This window comes from Lachnellula hyalina (assembly GCF_007821495.1).
Source record: "Lachnellula hyalina strain CBS 185.66 chromosome Unknown contig00005, whole genome shotgun sequence".
Lineage (NCBI taxonomy): Eukaryota > Fungi > Ascomycota > Leotiomycetes > Helotiales > Lachnaceae > Lachnellula > Lachnellula hyalina.
In genome coordinates this window covers 317,109-336,928 of record NW_022157119.1, presented here as the reverse complement: position 1 = coordinate 336,928, position 19,820 = coordinate 317,109, and the positions used below count along the sequence as shown (strand labels likewise).

The window sequence follows — 19,820 nt, the reverse complement described above, 5'->3', positions numbered from 1 at the left end:
AGTGGAGTCTAGCTGAATCTGGAATACGAGGTCATGAAGTGTCAAAATATAACCAAAGAGGAACAAGGGATTAGTGGGCGGCGGCATTTGAAGGTGTTTTAGCTCGAATGGCCCGCTGCGGGTAAGAGATCAAGCGAATGAAGTCTCACGGAAGGTAGACCGATGGTTCCTAATTGTTGCAGCAATTAATATACTATACATAGCGACATCGGAGGACTTACTGACAAACATGTGAAAAGAGCAGCCCAGTTGGCTAAGAAGTTGATGTAGCACTTGGATGGGTCAATTATAAACCAGGGTTCTTCATGAAGGCCGTCAATTATATGCTGCGTCCGAACTTTAATAGGCAAAGTTTTTGATGTATCTATACCGCTCTTCAGTGCGTTGGCTCCAAGGATAGTCTCTGCAATGCTCATTTGTCCTAGACTTTTCTCCAATCCGTCATGCATCGTCCAACACATCCCAAACCAGCAACGTCCACAACCTTCTCATGCCACGACAGTAGGACGCTCATTGCCGAACCGCTGCTCTCGTTTGCAGGTGGTCGGCCGCCCATTTGTGAAAATCCGGCACCGGTGCTTTGCGGTGTGAGGGTTGAACCTCGAGAGAGACCGCGAGCTGAGGAGGCGCCCATTCCTTTGTATCTATTGAAATACTCACTATCAGTATGATTTCTTGTGTAGAGATTCGCAATCTCAAAACCAATTGATAGACAATCTCTGCTCTTCCAAAGACACGGCCAGGGAGACGTACAAGTACTTCATCAAAACATCCAGAGCGTCGCTGCCACCCTCGGTCTTGAAGATTCGCTGCAGCATAGGAGTCATATCTGACGCCTTAATCGACTGCAAGACTTCAGTCACAGTCTGCAGATGCACTTCCTGTATCACGTATCAGCACTCCTGATCATCCAGATATTTCCCAAATCCTCTTCCTCAGCCCTCCGTTTGTGCCTCATCCGCTAGCTCTTCTCCAATTGCACTTCTTTGTCCAATGTATCCTTTATATCCCACCTAAACCTTCAAGTAGATGACTACCACATACCTTTACCCCAGCATCTCCTCCATAGGGCGCACTTTCCAAGGCGCCTCTCAGCGCCCCCTCTGCATCTCCACCTCTTAATAACTGCTTAACCTGCTGTCCCACATTGCGAATCTCGGCGTCTGAGACCGGAGCGAATGCCGGGTGGAGGGTGGTGGTGTCGAAGTTGGAGGAGGATTCCGGATCGAGGGCATCAATGTTGATTGTACGCCAGTTGTCGGAGAGGGAAGCAGTAGAGATTTGCTGGATTATAGACATTTTGGCGGTTGTCAAGGGGTTCGAGGGATTCGGGGCGTGGTGAGATTGTAGAGGGGTAGAGTAGAGGCTTGATGGTGGGGTTGATGTCGAGGTCGAGGCAGTGTTTGCGGAGTAGATCGTCGATGAGGTTTTTGGTGATGCTTGCTGAGCCCTTGTTGCTATCTCCTCTCTCACTTGTCTTAGAACGGAACTCTTCCTTCGGTGTTGTTGTCGTAGAGTTGTTTATCCTCACTTGGAGCTTGAGCCTCGCCTCGCCTGCAAGTATCCCACTACCTTAACGCGAGTGCTACGGCTACCACCTCTGGCCATCTCGGCACATTCCGCTCCACTCCACCCACTCCCCTCTTTACTCGTCACACCACCCCATATACATACCCCCATCTCACTCTCACCACCCCCACGCATCACCCACCGTCCTTCCCAATCAATCTCGATCCACCCACCCCAAACACGCCGCGGCTGCATAAAAATAGACAACCCACTAGAACTCTTTCCTAAACGAGCATCCAGTCTACAGTAGTCGCTCAGTGGCGGTGGGCTGGCACCGAGTGAGCGGTTTCTTCTAGAAGGATGTGGATAACGGACGCACCCATCATGCATGGAAAACGGGAGCGTTGCAGGTGCAGCGTACATGATCTCCATGCCATGCCATGTGGAGGCGGGTACGGTTCCAGTATGACCATCTGAGTTATCTGCATGTGGCTTATCGTTGCATACTTGGGGGTTCTTGCAGATAGATACTACGTACCGTATCCGTGGATAAGTAGGCAAGATGCGTGGGGTTGTTTTAATAAAGCGACTTTGATATGGCAGGCGTTACCTATGTATCTCATACGTAAGGAAATGGCGAGTGCCGGTGGTGTGCTTCACTTTGCTTTTGGTGTATCTGCAAGGAATTCGTTTGATTGCTGCGAGATATTTGTTTGCCAGTCCGGGACGACCGACCCGCGGTGAAGACGGCTTGTTGTCCACGGAATATGACAGGTGGTGTTGCTTCGGCCATGGTACACGAGGTTTGCTTGTTTGCTATGAGGCTTTTATGATAAAATATGATATGATTATTAGTTTCTTATTATCTAAAATTTTATCGCCCACACGATACAAGGTCCTTCCAAAGTACTCGCTCGCTCGCTCTTCTCTGCAGAAGCATTCATACAAGTCTATGATGGGTATCTAATTTCATCCTCTGCAGCCAACCTCACCCTCAATTCGCATCAGGGATCCAGCCCGAGAGACATTGAAGCAGGTACCCGCAGAAGCCCGGACCCTGCAAGAAACAAAAAGTAGAATACTGTACAATAGCAAAGGGGTTTCAATGGGCAAAGCAGAGCAAAAATGTAGTCAAAACAGCCGACGTATCCTTCTTTCTTACAATATCCTATACAAACAAATGCAAGCCGTCAACCCGTGAGGGTCGATCTGGCAAGCTCCAACCGAGATTTAACAGTGTAAACAAAAGCAAAATTCTATATGCGCAGACAAATTTTCCCAGCCCAAATTTTTGAACACCCCACAGATCCCATTTTGTTTACCCCGATAATGAAAAAAGAAACATGATACAAGTGGGAACCACAATGTCGAACACCGAAACAAATGAAAAGAGAGCCGAGATGCCAAGGAAAATGCCCAGATGCTGTATCCCATGAGTCCTGATGAGATGAACGCCGTAGATGTTTTCGCCCGTGAGATGACCCATTTTTATAGCGAGCGGATTCATATTGAAGGCGGTGCGTGATCAGCAGGTGTGAGCTGTTCGGGTGGTGATTCGAGACTCGCTGGTGGAAAGAAGCAAGGGTTGAGATTTGCGATGTGTAGTATTAGTGGAGCTCGAGCTGGATGAGGAGATCGATGTGTTGGAATGTATTAATGGCAGGAATGAGAATCGTTACAAATCGTTTAATGTACAAGAAGTCAAAATTGTCGACTCGGTGGGTATTAGAAAGTCTTCTTCGCAGAAATGTCTTTATGTAGAGAATGGGAAGTGCTGAATTCGAAATATGTCGTTGGTCGAGGCGAACTGGATGTTTCCTACGATCTCGTGGACCTCAAGTTGTGGTTTCGATGGTTGAAGCTTCGATTGCTGATATTACTTGGGCTTCGGTGGAGGTGGTTTGGGCACACCGGTTGTATCATAGGCGCCTCGTCCCATGTTGAAGGCCTGGGTTTCTCTGGTGATCATCATTTTGTATGACTATAAAAGACATATCGAGTCAGCGATACTCTATACATACTGTGCAGGAGAAATTGCAATTTGCAGTAGCCATTGCCGCTCCGTGCATAACACCAGGTGTTTGGGCGGAAAATGCAAGGATTGGGAAGTTGGGAGGGTTGGACTCACGTTGTTTTTCGTGGCCTGCGTTGTTGCGCAAGACTGGTTGCCTGCTGAAAAAAACAAGAGCTGGTGAAGCCGGAGAACTTCCAATCAAAACGTTATCGCAAGGCGGTTTTGATGTTGCGGCAAAACTGAAAGGGGAACTTCGGGGTGTTTTATGAAAAAGTTCAAATGGCCCGAGTACGATTTCTGATTACTTTCGTAAAAGATCCTGGTGGCTTGTTGATAATCCGAGACTCTCTGCGACGGCGCGAGGATATAGGCGGGAGCTGTGACCTTAATGCAGTGCTCGTAGTGCGCGAGTAGTGTAGGTAGCCGATATAGATGCTTTGTAGGGATATTGCGTGAACTGCTGCCGGTAAGACGGAGGAGGGTTTTAGAGGCCGAGAATAGCTGTTGAGGGTATGCAGGTACGCTGGTTGCAGGTTGCAGTGCAGGTGGGCGAGGGATAGCTGGAATCGTTGGTCGGAAATAAGAGTATATGCAGCTACAGCAGGAAACCAAATCCTGAGTTGAGAGGAGACAGGAGAGATAGAGGCGAAGGGAGGATTTTACATGCAAGAGTCAAAAGATTAATTTTGTGTGCGAAGGGGGCTCCAAGTGTCTTATACGAGCAGTGATTGCATGCCAGACAAGGGAGCAGATCTCCTTCTTGGGTTTCTCGGAGGCCCAGGGACGGGGAGCCAGGAGTTAGGAAGGTTCAGGGATGATGATGCTTGACGACCTGGCGGGACTAGGGGAAGGCGGAAGAAAAAAGACATATCGAAATGAGCTGCTCAGCATGGGCCATGGAATTATATAATTATAATTTATTTCATTTCATGAGCGAGTCTAGTAGTACGGAGTACAGTAACAGTAGTAACGGGGTCCGGTTGGCGTAGTGCTGAACGGGTAATATTTTTAGACGAGTAAAAGTAATATAATTGGAGATCCCGACCAGGAACAGGGAGAAAGGGGTGATTCAGCCAGTGAGAGATCTTCTGAAATGCCACGCCAAGGACCAGCGAGAGGAGATTTGGAAAGGAGCGGCGGGAGAAGAGAGACACGAAACGGGGGGTATTGGGCATCACCGCGGCGCGAACTCTGTCTGTCTGCAGCTAGCAGATAAATTTAAATTTACCGTACGGCTTCTCCAAATCATCTCGGTGGGAGAGTCCCTGACGCAGATTGCTACCAGTCTTTTGGATGCCCCTGAGCGCACGACCACGACGACCACGAGGTACGCCTGCCTACTGGTGCGGTAGCCAGATAGGATGCATTGTTACGTAGTACCGGATCAAGTCGGCGCAGTGCAGTGCAGCACTGGATGCACCCAAATAGAGGCTTTATTACTCAGATGGGTCAGCAAGAGTCGCACTGAAGACTGAGTGCTGCACAGCTACAGTACGAGTCATGGATGAAGTATAGAATCATCTTCACCCTCTGACGCAGCGCAGTCATAGCAAAGCCAGGCTTCCAAAATAAGGAAAGGGGTGGAAATGAGCATAATTTGTCTGTCCCACGACCAAATTCAAGGCAAAAGAAAGCCAAACCATCTCCATCTCAGCGGCAACCACCAGCAGCCCTAACATGCGCATGCCCCTAAACATGTAACACACAACCGCCAGGGTCAGCCAACGAGAGTTGCCTAGATAGGCAAGCACAGTTGGGCGGGAACCTGAACCCGGTCGCTTCACCAGGGGATATTCAGCATAGCGTCGAAGGTTCAGTGGCTTATGGAAGCCAGGGATGAGGCTTCCTAGCATATTCTAATCCTAATATACTCTAGTTGTCTCCGGGGCCCATATAAACCCATATACAGTTAGGTTGGGCATGCTGTACCAGGGTGTGAACGGACAGCTGGAATCGGGGCGTTGTGGAGGCTATAAACCACATCTAATGTTTGGAGGCTAGGTTCCTCGTAGCAACGACGAGTTGAGCAACAGACTTAGACTTAGAAGTAGGTCTGAGTCACCAAGACTCTACAGGAGAGACTGAATCAGTTGGATTTGTCGATTCATTAGAAGAGAGCTATACGGGAGAATATTTGAGTGTGGGGGTCCACTCTACATTGCGAGGTGACGCCTCACATGTCGTTTGAGACGAGTGGCTTTACATCTGGATCTATTTTGTCCCCTCATGATGATTGGTGGGTCGGAGTGCTTGAAGAACGAGTCCGACTTCCACGCGAGTACCCTGTCCTGTATCAGTTTCATTATTGCTCGATGCAGTGGGGAAGAGATCTAGTTCAGGCGCCGGCATTTGGTACCAGTAACTTTATATCATGACTGTGATCAAATGACTGATCTACAAACTACCGTCAGAATTGGTGGATGACATGAAATAGGGCACTCGCTTGAGCCTGAGAAGACAAAATGTGTAATTTAACGCAAAAGTAGAGCCTCAGTTGATAGCATACTGTACGGTATCGTGATAAGATAAGTTCCAGGGCATTCGAGGCCACTGGGCTAAGAGATATATGGTGGTGATCTGCTACCCGATGGGGCTCCAATATCACACTCAGCAGGCATCCCGAACTCCCGACACCCTGTTTGATATACTCCGTACGCCGTTCGCCCTTAATTGTACGGCTCCGGCTCCAGTAAAGGATAGCCGGTGCCGGTGCTAGGGGAGGAGTGAAGTTGAATGACCCCTGGGGCTTGCAGAGATTTGATGCTTCGTACCTGGCATTAGCGTACCCGGCATCTCTACTCTACTCATACTGTGCGCTGATCGTTTGTGAAATCTTGATGTTTCGGGCACCTTTCCTTTTTCTTGAATACCCGCCTATGTTGTTCAAGACCCGACGGCGAGGTGCTGGAATGAGCGGGTTCTTGACGGCCGATTGAGTTTTTGATGCCGACCAACCTTACACATACTTTACCATATCTTTGTATATTGAGCTCCCAAGCAAGCCCCTTAGAAAAATTAGCACGAGTGAGTAATCTAAGGTTCAAACATCGAAAAATAACCATGACAACCCATTTCCAAGCTTCAGGAGAAGTCACTATTAAGAGGCCCTATTTACAGAATGTGTTTGTATGTTTTTTCATGCCTCTTTCCTGACCATACTCCGTAGACTGAAAGAACACAATTTACCTTGGCAATTCGTACATTTCTTCTTTCACTGCTGAACTTCAATCTTCCTCGGCCGTAGATGTTTGCTTGGACTTCTTACCTAGTTTTACAGGTAGACGTACGGAGTTCAATTTACCCCAGAATCATCGGTCCTACTCCAGAGGTATACTCCGGATAATTCAAACACGACCGCATCATCAGATTCATCACGAGTCCCCTTCTTCTGTCATCGCCTTCCTAAAATCGTTCTTTGCGAGAACAGCTGATAATAGCCGCAATGATCAGCTATCTGCTGATCTGATTATCTAGCTATCAACCTACTTCTTCAATAATCCGAATCTGGTCAACCACCACATGCGATTACTAGACTGGGCAACACGACGTAGAGGAAGGGATGTCGCGTGCCTACGTACAGTACCTACAGGCTTCTATGCTTCCTTCCATGCCCCCTTTTACTGTGTGCCCCCTTCCTCTGCCGTGCACCCTGCATGCATTTCTCAACCCTGACGGTCGCGTGGAAGTGGAGGGTCAAGGCTCCCAAAGATGCGATGCTCATCCGAAGTCTCAAGCGTCTGACTCTTGTCGATGTCCAAAGCGCAAGCGGATTGCAGCAAATGGAGCAGTCCAAGACAAGGATACTGTGGAACAAGTGGAAACACTGGATGTAAGCTGGAAACGGCCCGGGGCATGCTCTTCCATGTATGCAGGGTGCCTTAGTGCCTTCATCTCAAGACTTTTACTTTTATCCCCTGTTCACCCAGTCCCGGTTCATCATCCGCGTCAGCTTCAACCACTCATATCAACCTTGCGACCTGCCGTCTCCCAGCCACCCGCAAAGACATGTGTTCTACCGGGACTTCCAGAAACCTTCTAGCATGCTTCCGTACGTACTAAACTTGGTTTTAAAATGTCTCCCCACGACCCAGCAACGCCTCTTTGGATCCACTCAGGGCATGGTAGTATCTAAATGCGGAAATCATTAGTTGATCTAAATAGCCTCAAGCTAGGATAAATGCATATTTATTATTAAAGCCAGGCAATGGGCAAAACCCATACCGGTATTATGTTTTCAACCCTTAAGGCTGTATAAGTACAATCAAGCTGACCGAATTTATATGCTTGATTCTACTTAGCATTTTTACTCCCATACATTAGTTTCCACATGTAAACTGCAAGTAAACTATCAACGTTACATGGATTATTTAAACCCAGTTTTCATTCCTCGGGTTCGTTAATAATACGGGTTTACAGGGTCAGAAGCTTGAGTCAAGGTCAAGGTCAAAGTCATCCCTCAACGGCTCCAGTTCCAAGCGACTGGACAGCCATGCAATTTCCGCATCCACAAATCCACAAGTGGAACTTACCAGACAGACGGGTCTCCCTGGTAACACTAAACTTCTTTAATTGGGGACGAGTCCTGGAGGTCGATCAACGTAGAATTCTTCCTCGGTGTTTGGTCCTGTCTGTATATGATCTGCCTCAACGGCATGACTTGGAAATCTTACTTCGGTGTATGCCCACTTTATCCCACCAGATTCCAGAAGAAAAATCTCAAGGAAGATGTCTTTGTGGGTTTTACTTCGTACCTGGTACAGCAGAAGGGTATATGCATGAGGCTGGGATTCTACAAGGCGTGACGTGTCGGAATTGCATCTTACTTTATAGGGTAGAGATTTTCTGAGAGAGTTTAAGGATCTGGTTCCAGAGCCAATCTATGCGGTGACCCGAGGATATGTTCGTCTTTTGTTTCGGGAGGTTGTACTTGCACCACGTGGGAGTGGAGATGGGTCTGTCTTGTCTTTTGTAGGACGATGGAATTGGAGTAAGACCTATAAAAGAACCCTTTACCTTTACGTGTAACAAGACGGAAAGGTGTTCATATTCTTCGGGAGGCAACTTATTAAAGTCTTGGAAAGTTCCACCTGCTAATTGACTTGTCTCTTGTTGTTCAAGATTCCGAACCAAACTCTCTTATTCCATTTCATTCTATCCATCATGATTCCCCCTGAGCTGCTGCTCCTTTGTTGCACTTCGTAAAAAGGGTTAGGGTTAGATTGAGAGATTTTATTGGCTGTTTATTGCCAAGAGCCCCTTTTAGGCCATCTGCAAGTTTTGTTGCAAATCGTTATTAAAGCTCAGGAGAAAAACTTTGCCGGGACGGGTAAGACTTCACCCACCCGCGAGCGTGCGTACTTCATTGGTCACTCCTTACCCGCAAAAAAGGGGCATGAATGAATTGCTTCCAACCTGACTTCAAATCATAAAGCCGAGCAGGATGATGTCCTAAAAAGTGACCCTGCTTTTCACGAGATCTTAAATCAGTTTGCTTCCTGGCGGGTAGAATGCGAGAGAAGTGCTTGGATCTGAAATACCAAAAGAGCCCAACACACGACTTTCCTAAATACTTGTTTTTACTTCTTTCCCTGTCTTTGTCAAATGTAATTTCTCTCCCGACTTGCAGATCCCTTGCAACATCTAAAGTCCCTTCTTACTTTACAATGCAGAACTCAAGATTCATCTCAAGAATTCTATTCTATAGCTCTGTTATTTCCATCTCAGCAGCCTGACTTGTCTATTATACTTTAACCCTGCCAAACTTTCGCATAGTACAGGCGAGGCTTGTGGTGCAGCGCATGGAGAGGCGACAATAGCACTACCCCAATTGCTTCATTCTTTCCCTGGAATCAAATAAAAACTTACCGTCATTCTACTGCTATTGCCTTTAGAGCAAAGTCAAACTTGGGTCGATGGGACCTTACTTATAGAGGGCCGTCATAGACAGCGCTTTGCAATTTCTAATAGCGGGTGATATGAGCACCTACTAGTATATTCCGAACAGTGCAATACTTTAGATTCAGGATTAGAACTACTTCTACACGACCTCCTTTGAAATAAAGTGTATATATGACCTTCAGCTTTTGCAGCTCGGGTACACTTCACATTATCACAATACCGTCGTGTGTAGGATAGACCCAGGACATTGTAAATAGTCCTAAGCTATTCATATCTACCAATTTAATCACTATATTACGTCAAGACGCATAATGGGATCCATGGGTATAGTACAGCGTATCAAGTCTCAGGGGAAGCTTTTGTAGTAAAACAGTTTCCTATTAGAGTAAAATCGCTTTAGCAGGCATCGCGGGATGAGATTTAGACTCGAAAGCCGAGTACGAGTCGGACGAGTGGAAAGCGAATACGCTTTTAGAGATAAGTAAGTAGCTTCGGTATCTAAACGAAGGACCAAATAAACATATTATCTCTAGAACAGACTACCATGTGCCTAAACACGTCATCTTGTATATCTCCCGGAATCTTATCACAACTCCTCTCAAGGAACCTTATAACATGACTCATGCGTTCCAGCTTGCTTTTCTACCTACTTTGCTACTTCATCTACTACTATTATCTTACATGCATAAATCCTCTATTTCCCCATTTACGCATTTCTAGCAACTCGCAACCTACACTTGATGCTAAACCCCCTATTCACCCACCCCCCTCCCCTCTCCTCACATTTACATGCAAACAGACAAACAGATCAAAAGCATTATTATAATCTAATATCGTCCAAGTTCATCCCACCATTCTACTATATATACAATTAAAGTAGATAGACAAACAATTCTTTCCAGCACCATGCAATGCAATGCCGCTAAATATGCATCCCAATTCCAAGTCCAAGTTCAACGCCCATATCACTCGCTCACTATCAAATCTAATCTTTCCCTTCACCATGCACAAATTACTGCATCACACTCTGTCTCCACCTCTCCACCATATCAATCTGCCCCTGGTTAAGCGGGGCGGCGCCCATCATCGGGTTCCAAGTCATGTTCATGACCATCGCATTGGGGTTGTATGCCATTGCAGCGTACGGATTGGCAAAAGGCATCATGTTTTGCTGCGGATGATTAAACCCCAAGCTCGGTTGTGGGAATTGTCCTCCGTAGGCATTCGGGTTGTAAATCTGTTGCTGAGGAATGCCACCACCGTGTCCAGGATTGATAAACCCGTTTTTGTGTCCACCAGCCGGCACTCGCGATGGGAAAGCATGCGAAGCTTCCAAGTTAAGCATAGTACTCGCCCGCTGCCCCTGTGCCTTCTCGTGCATACCGAGTAACCCACCGACTGGCTTCTCATAACTCGTTGTGCGCTGACCAGCGCCCGCCGACGGATGAGCTTGCAGGATATCAGCCATACTGCGGCGTTTGTTAAGCGATCCGACTTCCTTTGCTCGCGCATCGCGCTCAGCTTGCAATCTTGTACGGCGTTGACCGAGCGTCTCATCTTCTGGCACTACAGTTTCCTTCTCCTTGCCCTTGCCCGCGGGTTCAACATTCAGATCCCCAAACTGACTCAACATCTCCGAGGCAAAATCCCCGGATACTGGGCGAGCGGCAGGAAGATTGTTTGCGGTCCCGCCTTCTTTCAGTCGACGTATGCGCTGCGCCAACGTCTCGCCTTCTTCTTCTGGTTCGGCAGGGGAGATAGCTAGGTTCATCATTGTAGAGGCGCGGCCGGCGCCTGGTGGACGACCTTGAAGCCTGTCTCGACGACGGCTAAGGGGCTCGTTGTCTTCCATGTCGCGGCGCTCCATTAGGCCTATTGGTCTATTTATCTCTGCGTCTTTCTTAGAGTAGAGCATCGCGAGAGGTACATCTTCATCATCTGCTTCGTCCATTGGTTCTTGAACTGAGGGGTCTTCCCAGGCTAGGTTGACGCGTTTTTGTTTTCGGGAACGCTGCTCGACTTGGGCGACTGCGTCGAGTTGGAGAAGGGTGGAATGCATACCGTTGGGATAAGCAGAGGCTAGTGGTTTGATTCGCTTCTTCTGCTGCTGTTTTCGTAATTGCAATTCGGCGAGAAGGGTGGTTGGGGCGCCGTGATATTCTTCATCGTCTCGTTGTCCTTCATCCTCTGACGATTCTTCGGGATCCTCTCCCTTCAGAGCAGAACTACTTGTTACGCGCGAGTGTGGATCGTTCTCTGAATCAGTCATTGGAGTGGTGTCCTTGCTCTCATCTTCATCACGAGTGACAGCTCCTGCTTCATCCAATCCCCCAGACATTGTAGACGCTCGTTTCTTCAACTTGTTTGTTTCCAGTAAATCATTGCTGCTCGCCCTTCGCCCACGAAGCAGGTTGAATGAGCTTGTGCGCTTCTTAGGAATGCTTGTCGGTTGAAGTAGTTGTGTACTGCTCCGGCTGTTTCTTCTGAGCTCTGGTTGCCCGTAGACTTCGGCCCCGAGATGCCCAGCATATGCGTGATCAGTAAAAGCGCTCACAGGTGCATGAGCAGACGCGTCTAGGATACTATCCAGTGTAGCCACTGCGGATTGTTCCTTCATCTCCACCTTTTGCTCGGGGCCAGGGAGGTCGAAGAATGTACTAGCGCGTAGCTGTGGAGGTAATTTCGATAAATCTTGAGTACTCCGTCTTCCCCCCATTGTCATTCTCTGGTGCTGCGGCACGTATTCCATGTCATGAATGCCCACATCTTCTGCAAAGTCTTGCTCATCTTCCAACACATCTGGTAGCCATATGGCCGATTGTCGAGCTGCCGGTGGGATATTGCTCATGACCTGAGACCTTCTCTTGTTCCTCGCCATTGAGCTTGGAGCTTTGGATAGTTTTTGAGGAAGATTGAGCATCATTGGCACTGGTGCAGGGTAGTATACCATTTGTTGGCCAGAATCCGGATCTGCATATGATTGCGGTCTCGCCATAGATGCCTCTGTCAGTCGATTACCAGCTGATAACCTCCGCTGTGCAATGTCCAGCTCATTCGCAAACGACACACTTCGATGGGCCGTATCCAACTCGGTCCCAGACGATAATCTTTGTATATTGTCTGGATTATCCAACTCGTACCCCGATACTCTCTGCTGTGCATTCTCCAGACTATTCAGATCATGCCCTGATGCTCTCCGTTGTTGATGCTCCGGCGTTTCTGGGTGCTCACTAGGATCCACTTCGTAATTGTGAACACCATCAAAATCCGCAAACATCTTCTCTCCCCGTTCGTAGGTATTCGTAGAAGCAGAGGTAGCCGATCTTTCTCTTGCCCCATTGTATCGCTCGAGTAGGTTGACAACCGGTCGCGTGAGTGTGGCAGAGCCTTCGTCTTGTTCGTTAATGGAGGCAGATATCGACATCATGGGCGAATTTGTGGGAATTGAAGGTAGATTGACAAATGAATCGAGTGGTCTTCCTTCCATCTCCGGTTCAGGACGGGAACCGTACCTCGAGCTCTTCGAGGCAGACCGCTTTACTCCTCCACCCGTTGTAAAAGATCCTCCGGGAGACATCATGAAACCCGCAGGTGAGTATCCGCCTGAACGTGCAGCCGAATTGACTTCGATAATGGAGGAATGATTTGACACCTGCCGTGTTATCGCCGCCATGCCCTGATTCGAGAGGAGTGAAGATTTTCGGCTATCGGAGCGCTTTTGTTCATCGTGGAGGTCTTTTATTGCGTCTTGGATGGAGGAGGTCATACTCAGTCGCTCTGCAGTCCTCTCGAGATGCTCAATATTGCCCGTGTATGCTCCTTGCAGAACCTGCAGATCCGGAGTTGGGTGTTGCAATGCCCCTTTCCGCACTGATGTTTTTCTGGCAACAGTATCGGGTATTGTTCCTGTGGCTGAACTGAGGCGTCTCCTGGGTTGTGGAACGTGCAAGGGAACAACTGGAGGACTGGCACCACCTTCGTTTGGTGATGTTGCTGATGGTGGTGCTGTATGCGTAGTTTTGTTTAGGCCTCCAGAATTGAAATCTCCCTTCTCGTATGAGGTGAACAAGGGAGAACTGCGGGCATCGTCTGCAAAGTCGTCTCCCTCGACCATCTCATAGCTGGCACTTGTTTTGGTGCTTCTGGAAGTAATTGATTGGACCATATGGGCGAGGCCATTTGCTGACGTGGTTGTGCCTGTGGTGGACGAAATGTTTTGGCTGCTCGTATCCTGCGGATCGTCCAAAAATAGCCCCAATGATGCAGATAGAGGTGGCGCAAAGACTGGTGAAGCAAGCGAACTCGACGGGTAAGCAGAGGCAAGCACGGGGCCCGAGTCATGGTCGCTGTCACTATGGTCGTCGTGATCGATCTGTTCTACAGCGTTGTACGCCATGGTGAGTATGGGTATGGGCATACATCCAGCAGCTGTAAGAAAAAGGTGGTTGGTGATGCTGGTGGTGGTAGTAGTGGTAGCAGTGCTGGTGGTGTTGTTGTTTTTGTTTTGGAAAAAGGACAAGGAGTGAGAGCGAGGTCCAGTACAGACAGGGGCGGTATTCCTTTTTCTAAGGTATAGATAGATATCAACACCAAGGATTCACCGTTTCATCCTCACCTCGAGTACTAGAACTACACCGCATCGTATGGTATCGTGCCTCACCGTCTGACTCTAGGTCAAGTCCAGACTTAATACGTAGGGGCGGCCCCAATAATAAGGGAAGTATAGCATCCCCTGTTTTTACGCGTCTTGCTATTGGTAGGTACTGTACAGCCCCGACTATCATTGCCATATCTTCCCAAATAAATACTCGTGAATGGAATGGAATGGATTGGCTGGGTGAGTGATTGAATCCCAGCCACTGCAGCAAACAGACGGTACAGCATAACAGATGGGCAAACATACCGATCATCAGAGCACAACTGCCTCAATACAGTACAGCATGCGTGCAGACTGATAGCAGAAATTGCACCTCACCAGCAATCAGTATCCTGGGGCCGCCTCATTAGTACCTACGCCCGTCTACGCTGCCAAGTACCAATCAAACGGGCCATCAAAGGCTTCAAGGTCTCGATTGTCTCATGTTATCTACGCCGCTCAATATCAATATCACACTTATCAACCATGTCGCCCAATGAGGAATAGAATTTGATATTGCAGTCTGTAGAGGATAGTAGATCTTGTAGAGATTGAGACACCGCGTCGCGAGTCGCGAGTACCGCGTGCATGTCTCGTATTAAGAATATGGCAAAGTGCAGGGCATTTTGTTTGCTCGTAGCATGAGGATATTCTCCTTATATCATAGGTAATGTTACCTATCATCTTCGAGCCGTTAATGCTAAAGCGCGTCGTTATCGCTGATTCCTACCCGAGAGTGTGAGAGAGAAGATGAAGTCACGCCTGAAACAGCCTTCTGTACCATCCTAGATGCCATGCCATTGATAACGAGGCTGAAGGATGGTCTGATGCGGGGTTGAGACTCCAAGAGGATATATTCCCATGGCTTTCTGCGATACTACCTTACCCCCCCTAATCCCCAACTACTACCTTCTCACCTGGAAACCTACCTACTACTTGTACATGCATTGTGGAACCATCCACAACAAATCCCTAGAACTGATGCACGTTGAATAAAACTACTTTTATTTCATGTCGTACCTGACTATAAACAGTCACAACTCAAGGTCTTACTGTACAATGCGGTAACACAACATAGTCTTTGACTCGCACAGCACATTAAAACATTCATCCAAGCCTTCCACAACGTATGCCGTCCGCATTCCCGCCTTGTACCTATATGAACACGTTGTCACTGTTGTGCTTTGTACTGACTGTATCACGAGAATTAATTGCTCTCATCCGAAAAGGGGTTCGACACTTGGTATCACGTTCTACCAACCTTGAACCTTCTGCATGACATCTTAATTGATTAGGTATTCGAACATATAACACTGGGGGACGAAGACTCAACACCTGTACGTGGTGTCCCCTACGAACCTATGGATTAGCTATGCTTTTCCTGGGAATTCAGTAGCTGGTAATAGCGTTTTCGGTCGCTTTTACCATATTGCAATACAATTCTACAGTAGAGCTAAGATTAAGTTAAAAATGATAATGATAAGTATTGGGATAAGGGCTGTATCCCGATCCCGATCTTCCCAGTCATGTGATTTAGCGTAGCTTGGTCAGCGAAGAGGTCATCACCTCTTCGCGTCTCCCACTTCCACTTCTAGATAGACATCAAGAACATCAACCAACGAGACCACCTTTTACTAGCTAGTAGTACGAAGTGATTTACCGCGGTATCCTGTGATACCAACAATAGGTTTAATATCCTTACTAATATTAATACTATTGCTTCTAGTATAATAACTACTCTACTGCCTCTACGACTATGCAATCAATAACTGTATCGGAACTAGGTGCCTCCTAGGAGCATGAACTCTTGAAGAACACGTAGACCAGATGGGACGTCGCAGAGGGAGTGGGTTGAAGGGGCTATATTAACTCAAGGAAGGAAGTAAGTTATTATCTAGGTGAAGACGAGGACCTCTTATGCTCGTACGCGCCCATTAGCGGCCGCATCACCTGATACCGCGAGGGCTGTATTTCCAACATATATATATTATTAAAAAGATGTCCTAAGTGCACTAGAGAATTGACTGCTAGATTGTACTAGACTGGTGGGAAACTAGGTGGTGATAGAATCGGATTCAGTAGACTACAGAACTAAGTTGCAACTCTACTGCAAAGTGTCCTAATACACATGGTGCATCACAGCGGTTGCTAGGGTAACTGCCACGTGACATATCATGTATATGTTACCAGTATTCTTAACATATATATATAACCTTACCTGTCGAACATGTAACACTATGGGTACGGCAGCATCCGCCCTGTCTAACATGTTTGATCACTCTTTAGACCGCATGTTACCACGCATGACTAAAAGACACCGCAAACCCTTTTTAGGATGGCAAGCGGCAACCTTCTCACATCTCACGACGCAGCCTTGCTCGGATCTCGGAAACACTGTCAAATCACAAACAAGCTGGGCGGTGGCCCTGTCCCTACCTACCTGCTTTTATCTTCTTATTCCCGTTCGCAAAAGATCCGAGGATGATATCCCGTCAGTCACACCACCCGTCTATTGAGAGTCTAGTTAATCGACTACGATAGGAAGGTCATGTGGCGATTGAAAGCCTCCATAAGGCAGCTAGAGACGATACAGTAGCTACGAACAAAGTACGGGAGAGATAGTAATAGCTTCCCAATTTCAACAACTGAAGGAACCGGTGACGACACTACTATTGGTGGACATCCGCATGTATCCATATGTCTCCCCCGCCAGTCCTATTCCGTCGCTCGGAATGCGAAAGAAGCTTTTCCTGTGGCGTAGTCATAGCTTCCAGAAGCTTGAAAGAAGCTTTGAGATATGGAGAAGACGACTAGCAGATGCGGGGCTTTTCCCATATAGGCAGGTCCCCACACACCAGACCATCGCTTGTCCTATATCTGACCAATCACAGCTTCTGCTCAAACTCGCAGAAACGCCACCGACTGGGGTGGCGCCACAAGGGTACATTACATGAATCGAAATACCCAAGGTATGGTAACTACTTCGTAGATAGGCGCAGATTTACGATGCATGCAGATCTTTCGGTCTGTAGATTTTAGCCGTTTGCTCCAATCATGCTTCTGCTTCCGTTTATCTCTATCTATACATGCCTGTAAATCAATCACCTTATCCATATTGTAATTTTCATGGTCATGGGCCACCAATGGAGTCCCATCCGCGGACGAAGCACTTGTCTCTCCCCTTGTCCCAGCCAGGAACGAACAGCTATATCAGCTTCCTCCCCCCTCCTCCCCCCCCCATCTCTTGGCATTTTTTGTTTCAGTCTTCCTGCTTCTGCTTCCTGCACTTCGATTGGAACTAGTGAAAGTTCCAATACCTCCTTATGACTACCAACCTTTCTTCCCTTGCCCTCGAGGCTGACCCTCGAAACTCCGACCATCCTGTGGTTGCGACCGGCAAACATCCAATTGAAACCGAATTGCTCAAAGCGAGTCACGACCACACCGTTACGTTTGAAGAGTATGCCTACTATGCTGCCTTTACTCGGGCTGAAGAGAAGGAGGCCAATGAGAGACATGTCGCCGCCGCGGGACCCAAGACTATCAAGAGTGTCATCATGAGTAGATTCTCCAAGGGCACGCAAGAGCCTACAAACACGCCATCTGAGAGCCTCTCTACTGGAGAGAAGAATGGGCTCGATGAAAAAACCACGAGCCCAGACAGAAACCTCGGTAATGTTACTGACAGCGAATGGAAGAACGCAAGCCGTGCTGTTCGAACTGCCGGATGGAGCAGTGTGTTCTACCTGATTACCACGGATATCCTGGGTCCTTTCAGTGTTCCGTACGTCTTGAGCTTCTACCTGCTTTCGTCGCCATTATACTAACTTACATCCAGATGGGCCTTTGCTCAAATGGGTTATGGTCCAGGAATTGCTCTCTATACCGTCTTTGGCGGTCTTGCCTTGTAGTAAGTGACATCAGACACTTCAATTTAACCGGCAACTAACGACTATAGCTCTGGATTACAACTCTGGAAAGTGTTCATGTTCCTCGACTCGGATAGATATCCTATGAAGTCTTACGCCGATACCTTTTTCAGAGTCTACGGCAGGTGGGCCCGTCACGGAATCAACATCCTCCAGGCTATTCAACTTCTCTTCACCGTCTCAATCCTCATTCTCAGCAACGGCCAATCGATTTCCCAGGTTTCGAAGGGAAACCTCTGCTTCATCGCCTGCCTTGTAATCTTCATGGCTGCCGGTATGATCATCGGCCAAATTCGAACCCTTCAGCGCTTCGGCTGGCTAGCCAACTTCGCCGTCTGGATCAACGTCCTCATCATCTTCATATGCATGGGCGTAGCAGCCAACTCGGCCCCAAACTTCAAAGCTATCACTGCCTCGTACGGCGGAGATGATGGCACGCTCTTCGCCCCAGGCCCTATTCACAGATATGCAGGCACACCACCTAACGGCGCCGCAACAGGTGGGAATGGCTTCACGGGCTCGCTCAACGGCCTAAACCAAGCCGTGTACTCGTACGGTGGAGCCATGCTCTTCATCTCGTTCTTGAGCGAAATGCGGCATCCGTGGGACTTCTGGAAAGGCGTGATTGTGGCTGATATCTTCATCTACGTGTGCTACATGTTCTTCGGCATCTTCGTCTACTCGTACCAGGGCCAGTACACGTATAATCCCGCGCCGCAATCTCTCTCGCCATACGCCTGGCAGACAGCGACGAATATCATGAATATCGTCACGGGGCTGATTGCCGCGGCGCTGTATGGGAATATTGGAATCAAGGTCGCGTACGTCGAGGTATTCCAAGAGCTGCTGAACGCACCACCTCTTACGAGCACAGCTGGCAAGTGGCTGTGGGTCGCCATGGTGCCAGCATACTGGGCACTCGCATTTGTAGTCTGCGCAGCCATCCCGTCATTCTCGTATATTTCCGGGCTGGTGGGCGCATTATGCATCTTGCAATTCACGTACACGTTCCCCGCGATCCTGGCGTTTGGATTCCAGATCCAGAAGGATGCCATGACGGCCGAGGAGCAGTTTGATCCGGCCACGCGCACGTATAGTTATGTGGATCGGGGGTACAAGAGGTGGGTGCGGGGCTTTAAGGTCAAGTGGCATTTGAACAGCTTTAATATGTTTTACTTTCTTGGTGCGCTCTGTACGGCTGCGTTGGGAATTTACAGCAGTTGTTTGGGGCTGATGAGTGCGTTTGATGGGGCGAGTCAGGCGACGAGTTTTGGGTGTAAGAGTCCTTCTGCTTAGACTTACTTGGAGTGGTATAATTTTGAGAGGGGACTTAGATGAAGCAGTTGGAGATGGAGATGGGATGGAATGGGTGTTTTGTGGACGTAAATGTCTAATTATGTGTAATGATGAGATGAGATGAGAGAAGATATATCAAATATTAATCTTGCTATTATTTACCATCCCTCCCCTCTTAACAGCGTCCTCTCGTCTACTTGATCGACAACCTCTCAAACCCTAAAGTGTTATTCAGACCTCCCTCCGGCTCTTGATTCAGTTCGGTTCGCTCCCGAGGCTCCCAAAGAACGCGAACCCTCGGCCCCACACTACCGAGGCCCGGAACCTAAGAAGCGAGCAAGCCAAGCCTCGGATGTCGCCGACGACAATACGAGAGCATCATATGATATTTCAATATCACAAGGTGATCATACGTGGATTACGGAGTTAGTTAGGATATCAATCAGAGGTTGATTTGAAGAGAGAAGTCTTCCATGATCTCAGACTCGGCACTTGCATTGGTTTCGAGGGCAACTCACGTGGAACGCATACGAGTACT

General features: G+C 48.1%; 3 protein-coding genes across 3 annotated transcripts; 1 reads left to right on the top strand and 2 right to left on the bottom strand.

Moving 5' to 3' along the window:
• Positions 1-421: 421 nt before the first annotated feature.
• Positions 422-1,299, bottom strand: ARC15 (Actin-related protein 2/3 complex subunit; the record flags this gene model as incomplete). The annotated part of the gene is made up of 3 exons (XM_031146220.1): positions 422-644; positions 754-881; positions 1,045-1,299. 3 exons carry the CDS (start codon positions 1,297-1,299, stop codon positions 422-424), a joined length of 606 nt encoding a protein of 201 aa, XP_031009483.1.
• Positions 1,300-10,433: 9,134 nt separating this feature from the next.
• On the bottom strand, positions 10,434-13,817 carry LHYA1_G001235 (uncharacterized protein; the record flags this gene model as incomplete). The annotated part of the gene is made up of 2 exons (XM_031146219.1): positions 10,434-13,563; positions 13,609-13,817. 2 exons carry the CDS (start codon positions 13,815-13,817, stop codon positions 10,434-10,436), a joined length of 3,339 nt encoding a protein of 1,112 aa, XP_031009482.1.
• A 3,563-nt stretch (positions 13,818-17,380) lies between these two features.
• mtr_4 (N amino acid transport system protein) lies at positions 17,381-19,282 on the top strand (the record flags this gene model as incomplete). The annotated part of the gene is made up of 3 exons (XM_031146218.1): positions 17,381-17,841; positions 17,896-17,967; positions 18,016-19,282. The coding sequence occupies 3 exons, from the start codon at positions 17,381-17,383 to the stop codon at positions 19,280-19,282; spliced, it is 1,800 nt and encodes a 599-aa protein (XP_031009481.1).
• Positions 19,283-19,820: the final 538 nt, after the last annotated feature.